The sequence below is a fragment of the Acartia tonsa genome, chromosome 12, assembly GCF_053477335.1.
Source record: "Acartia tonsa isolate MP-2025a chromosome 12, ASM5347733v1, whole genome shotgun sequence".
Lineage (NCBI taxonomy): Eukaryota > Metazoa > Arthropoda > Copepoda > Calanoida > Acartiidae > Acartia > Acartia tonsa.
The window spans coordinates 23,936,094-23,942,990 of record NC_137271.1 but is presented as its reverse complement, the minus strand read 5'-3'; the positions used below and the strand labels follow the sequence as shown (position 1 = coordinate 23,942,990).

Sequence of the window (6,897 nt, the reverse complement as noted above, 5' to 3'; positions counted from 1 at the left end):
CAAAAAAAACTATGTCTAGCATCGAATTATATCCAGCTTTCTACGAATATAAAAATGTACAATCATAAGATTAAAACCAGTTTTTTTAGCTGGTGCCTTCAGCACCTCGGGGCTAAAAAAAACTTGTTTTAATCTCATAATTGTACATTCTATATCCGCGGAAAGCTGTTTATAATACGATGCGAGAAATAACTATTATAAATCATCTTGTATCTAGATTAAAAGGAAAAGGAAACTGAAATGTCTTATTGTTTAACTTGATTTCAATTATTCAAATTTTAGATGGTTTATAATTTTGAGGGAAGGGAGGGGACATTGGACTAAAAATTTTACCAGTAACCAAAATAAAAGATAGGTTTTAAAAAAGTCACTAAATTTTACTGAAAAAAAATCAGCTTTTTCTAAAGTTTCATCTCAAATGCATACTAGCCTCTCTGCTCTTAGAGGCCTTTAGAGCCGGGGCACTTGAGGTAATGAAGGGGAATGGGAGATACCAACTAAAGATATTAGTTTAATAACAAAATAGAAAATTCATATCGATTCAGCTGTTTATACAGACACATTGTCTGATAGACATCCTTTTACCTTTATATAGTCTGTTCTTTGCCCGAAATTAATAATCAAAGTCTTATTTTCTTCATTGGCTTGGAGAGTTTGTGTATAAAACAGTTTTCCACAAATAATGCCTCAAAAGCCTGTTTCTTCAAAGTTAATGATTTTGGAAAAATGATGTACAGTTTTTGTGCCAACGAATAAGATTACTTGGTTGTAATACTTTTGTGAAATTGTAATTGTAGTCTAATGTCACTCCATCAATGACAACTTCTTTTGGATGTATCTATGTTAAGGGGTGAACCTTGTAGAGGGACAATTACACCACCCCCCTTTGCCCTTTGCACGCCTTTGATAATGTAAATATCAGGGTGTAAGGGAGGGGACAATGGATTGAATATTCAATATTTAGGAGTCTCAGATATCAAGGGAACTGGCATAAAGGGAATGTGCAAGTATTTAGCAGGTTCGGACAGACTTTGGGTACTATTGCATCATTGCCGCTAACTCGCTGAGTTAGTTTTGAGTATAGCACACAGAACAATTTTTTATCAGATGGCTGGTTTTAGCAATTTTTTTCTCTAAAAAAACAATTCATAGATAAAACTTATTTATTAATATTTGTGTAATAAACAATCTAAGAATCTTTACAATTTTCTTCAAATCTGGATTTCATGGATTTCAGCAAAAAACTCTTAAATTGAATTAATTGCCCATTGTCCCCTCCCTTACTCCCTGGTAAATATGCTTTATCAAAAAAGCTGGTTTGATTTCCCAATTGAACAATTGTATATTTTCTCATATTTCAAATAGATTTATTGTTTACAGTAAAATATTTTACTTTATGTTCTTTCCCAAAATGCTTCCATGAAGCACTGAAACCCTTATTTAAAATTAATTTAAAAAAAGGGGGGGGATTGAGATGTACCCAACTCATGCGGGGTTACCCAGAATCTAATTTGACCTAACCTGACCTAACCTAAAGTAATAAACAAACAAACTAAAAACTACCAGCATTCATTAATTTCAAGTTTAAAAAAAACAAGGATGACAACATCCATAGAAGCAAAGTGTAATTTTCATTTTTATGCGATTTTAACAAAATGATATGCAATCAAAAGATTTTTTCTGTTTTAGAATTTTGTTATACAATATTTTCTGTTATTCACATATATGTATAATCTTCCTTTCTTATTAACAAATTACAATTTATCTAATATGTTTATAACATACCTTATCAACAATTAACTTTGATCTTTCAATAAATCCAGCCAAAAGGTCTAGAGCTGAAAGCCCAAGCCATAACCCCAGAGCACTACCAATGTCAACCAGAACAGTGAAAACAGAATACTTGGGAATCTCTACAACTTTTTCCACAGTATTTTCAAAGAAAAGGTCAATAAAACTGGTATTACCTCCTAAATTTTTTGATAATACAGTAATTATAACTATGTATAAAACTAACCTATCCTAATATATAAAGTAGTAAGCTATTTTTGTTTGTAGCGAAGGATCTCACTAACCGCTGAATCAAATGGTCCTCCTTTACAGTGAAGCTACTTATTTAGGCTATTTTTCTACCCTTCCTTTATTCCTTCAATATAGAGTCCCTAGATGCTAAAGGCGCAGCCGCTAGTATTAACAAATAATAAATCAGAGATTACATAACATTATTTGCTTAGTAGAAAGTAAGAGATCACTGTCATCACTGGCCAATGTTATGTTTTAAAATTCATCTAGAATCCTCAAATAATATTAAGTTCCACTCATTCTAACAAGTTTACCAATGGCCCCAATCCCATTAATTTAAAGAAAAAAAATTGTTTCTGACCTTATCTAATATCTATCCTTGAGGGACCAACCCTTATAGGGTTCTTTTATACTGATAATAATATCTACTTAAGCATAAAAATATATATAAAAATTGTAAAAGGAAAATTCTAAGAATAATATGAAGTTGTCTAAGATGTATAAACAATTAAATTATTCAAATTGTTATTAACATTTGTACTTACCTACATTTTTCCTATAGACCAGCTGATTGCTCTCAATCATTGTTTTCAAACAATGAGGCTTGCATCCTGGTACTGATAGAGAATTTCCCCCAGTCAAATCAATAGTCAAATTTTCAAGAGCACCTTTGAAATCTTTCATATCATCAGTTAGGGATAGTTTTTCACAGGATGTCTGATTGTCCACCCACTTAGGTACACAGACCTTCAATATTCTTTTATACTCAGCAAGTTGACAGTCATCATATTCTTGAAGAGTTTCATAATTCTGACACAGACCTTTGTACTCAAGCTGTTGGTGTTGTGAAATCTTTATGTTGTAAGTAACATACTCAGAGGTGATATAAGGACTCAAATGTACCTCCACTTTGTCCCCCGTAAAAGATTTACGTGCCAGGTTAAAATAAGTGTCTTGATAAGTATCTGTCAGAAAAATCTCAATGCTTGTCTTGGTCTGGATCAGCAGGGGGTTGGAATAGTTTGTAATCAGTAGACACTTTCCAAAGGGATGTACAGTTATAGTTGAATTTTGATAGTAAGCCCCTAAATATGGAGCCAGAGATTCATAGTTTGGACTGTACATGTCATCAAAGATTTTGTTGTATGTTTCGTTGTGATTTAAACCTTTCCATGAAACAACACCTGGCTGATTATCAATTTCACCTTAAAATAGATCTTTATATTTCACATTCATGGATTCTAAACATTCAAAACTTCTATTGAACTGTTGGCAAATTTTAAAAAAAAAGAATAGGATTTAAACCTATTAGCAATTCATCAATCATTTATTTATAACTTTGAACTAACTTTGTCACTTTGACCATCTATGATTTTTTGAGGCTTTGCTACATATGGATGTTGCCATTATTGTAAAGATATTTAAGACTTTGGAATTACTTACCTTTATAAAAAGAGAATTTAAATCTGTAACCATATTCAACTGATTTGTTCACTCTGAACTGATCCATATCACATGCAACTAATTTAAGATTTGCAACATTAGCTAGAGTCACTTTCTCAATTGTGGATCCTGTAGGATCATCTACATAGTTGTAAATAGATGTCAATGTCTGCCATAGAAAGATGATGAGAGCAGTTATCTAAAAATATATTATGAATTAGAAATATTATATCATTACTTGCTGTTGATGTGACCCAACTTTCTCATCCATTACAGTCAATGGGCATTCCAAGGAATCTTGCTGTCTGTTTAGTTATTTTTCCATAAACCATGAACTTTAGTGTGCATTAGCCAAATTGTCATGAATTTTTTTTTTACAAAAAACAACACAAATTGTACATTTTCTAATATTTTTATTGAAAACCAAAAGTAAGACTAGCACACATGTGTAAGTCATACATTTAATTGCCTTTGTCATGAATGATGGCCTCTTAACCTGCTGCAGGGTACTCTTAATATGTCCTTGTCCATGGAGCCAAATGCCTTTTTGATGGAGGTCATGAGGGAGGCCTTGGTGATATAGGGATGCCTGACATAGCTATAGGCAAAAAAGTCTTAAGGGATTGTGGTTTGAGAGTTAAGAGGCCATAAATCCTTATATTGACGTCATTTGACAGTTCTTGAAAATCCAAATTTCTCTGTTTTTGACTTCAAATCAGCCTAGGGTACCCTAAAAATTGGTTTAGGATACCGATTCAAATGATTATTCTAGTTATATTCCTATGACATTTTAAAAATGGTATAGAACAATAGATGCTGTGTTCAAAGTATATTGAAAGGTATTCCAATCTTGGATCCTTGGTTACTGTTTTCTTTCAATATACTAAGTGTGCAACTGTGTCACTTTTTTTTTCAAATTTCAGTTCAAGGTTAAGAAGGACATAATTTATAATTTTGGAAATAACATTAAGATTAGGTTGAGTTATGCATGCTTAAAGTGGCTTATCTTTTCTTGGATTTCAAAATTCTCTAAAACCTGCAGACATTAAAAGCTTCTTGTTTTACTTATTGCTATTTATCTTCTCATTAGATGACGCCATGATGCTATGCTAACTAAACAAAAATCAAAAACAGACAAGCCTATCTCTCATAATTGTAAAAACTGTGTATGATTTTGAGGGAATTGTAATAAGTGCACAGTTGAATGGAGTTTTTGAAAATTTTTATCCAGATAAGAAATTCTTACTATGGCAAGCAAAGAAGTTCAAGAGTTTGGAAATGATAATAACAAGAATCATTTCCAATTAATTGTATAGACAAGAAACAGGATGTTAAGAGGACAATTCTTAAACAGTTTAACAGGGATTTTCAAATATTGGTATTTTTGACATTTTTATCCATTTAATCAACTTTAAAGTTAAAAATAAGAATATAATCCCAAATTGATAATTCAAATTGTTTTTAAAATTCTTCCCAAGAACATTTGTACCTTCATTACATTGCTTTTCGACTTGGTAAAATTATTTTAAACCTTTTCTATTGAAAATACTTCTTTTGGTAAAATCTATCTTATAGCTTATTTGAACAAACATAATGTTTATTTTGTCTGATGTAGGAAAATTCTATGTAAGCATGAATTTTACTGATGAAAATCATATATAGTTATAAAAAGTTTGGTTCTACAGACATAAGAAAGTCCTAAGAATCTCCCTTTATCAGTTCCTTATTGACTGTTGTATCTTAAGTAAATACTAACATATAAATCTAAAATGTCTTACTTTGAAGCCTTTGATGAACAATGTGGGGTAGTTGGTCATGATTTTCTGAAACTATAAATGTAGTTGTAAATATCTAAATCATTGTTTCAAACAAACTAATGCAGTTACAATTTATATACACATTATAAGATGGATATTTTGAAGCATTTTTTATTTGAAATTTATCATTGGATATTTAGTTAATTGGTAACTGATAACTATTGATATTTTAACCTAATTATTGATAACTTAACCACTAACATTTTGGATATTTATCAGTCAAAGCTAAGGATCATTAAAATCAATTGAGTCAATTATGGTCTGAAATTCTTTTTCAGACAGGGAAATACACAAAATTCTTTAGCCATCTAGAAGATAATAGGGAGGGACAATGCCAATCCTCCCCTGACTAATTAAGGTGCGGAAAGGGTTTTCGACTTTCAAAGGTTAAATATAACCCTTGTTAAAGTAAAAAGAAAGAATTCCATAGATATTTCATTTAAGATTCCTAATAAACATTAAAGAATAGAGGGGGCAGAGCAGACGGAACCAGGTTGTTTATAATATAGATGTATATACAGATTACTTTTTCAATGACCTTTTCTGTCTGATACCAAATTTTTTTTCTGCTACTTGGCTGTGTTAATATAACGGACATCATTGGTTGATTATCAATGACCCAATTGAGAGCCGGCATATAAGGACAATACAATGGGGAGATACAGTTATTTAACCATTTCCCCCTCTAAAGTTGTCTGGGATATATTATATATACACCTATACTTGTATATTTGTTTAATAAACAATGCACATTTTTTCCAAGATGTTTCTAAATGTAATGTTTTGTGCTTATTGGTTAAAAAAACTGAGCTTCTTCAAACTTGCTTAATGATTATGATAATGATAATGGATTAGAAAAATAATTTGTTTGCTGCAAATTTATTAATGCAAACTTGTATAGTAATATTGATTTTCCTTAATTGAAAAAATGATACACCTAGTGTGATTTAGGAATGCATTTTTCATTAACAATAGCTCCATAGTGGAACAGGCAACTTCAAGATTTAGATTTTATAAAAAAAAATTGAAAAAAAAACTTTTAGACAGTATTGTGCTTGCCTGTGACAGGCTATTGTGTCCCTCCTGTGACCTTAACCTTAATCTATGATTGGTCAAGTCAACTTGTAAGTTATCTTTTGATCTCTCAAAATATATACATTTTTCATAATTGCAAAGATATCTCATTTTTCTCTATTTTCCTAACCCCTCCCTTTTCCTAAAACAGCTTTCCTAGCACATTGCTGTATATATAGTGTATTAGAAAGGGAGCGTCCCTTGAGTCATTTGTTGAGCTCTTTGTGAAAATGTCCTATGTCTATTAAACCTTTAAGTCAGAAAAGATGACATTTCTTTCAATTTCACCTCCGAGAGTGCGGCATTCACGTGCGAGAGTTTGTTGTTGTTCTTTGTGAGCGCGTTTTCTCCTTTGTTTATTGGAGAATGCAAAAATCGGATGTTTTGTGCCATGAAAAGTGTGTTTGAGTGTTAGAACCCTGCTGTAAGTCTGTCCTGCTTGCATGAGACGTAACCCAGGTAATGATTATTACATGCGTGCTGAATATTAGGCCTAACCTCAATTAAATTCTTTCAAAAGTAAAGAGCAAATTATTTCCTT

The 6,897-nt window shown here is 31.5% G+C and overlaps 1 protein-coding gene across 1 annotated transcript; it reads right to left on the bottom strand.

Moving 5' to 3' along the window:
* Nucleotides 1-440: 440 nt before the first annotated feature.
* Nucleotides 441-6,661, bottom strand: LOC145333265 (uncharacterized). The gene is made up of 6 exons (XM_080178398.1): nt 6,645-6,661; nt 4,009-4,063; nt 3,466-3,664; nt 2,568-3,227; nt 1,786-1,970; nt 441-497 (listed from the first exon to the last, which is right to left on the bottom strand). Exons 1-6 carry the CDS (start codon nt 6,659-6,661, stop codon nt 441-443), a joined length of 1,173 nt encoding a protein of 390 aa, XP_080034524.1.
* Nucleotides 6,662-6,897: the final 236 nt, after the last annotated feature.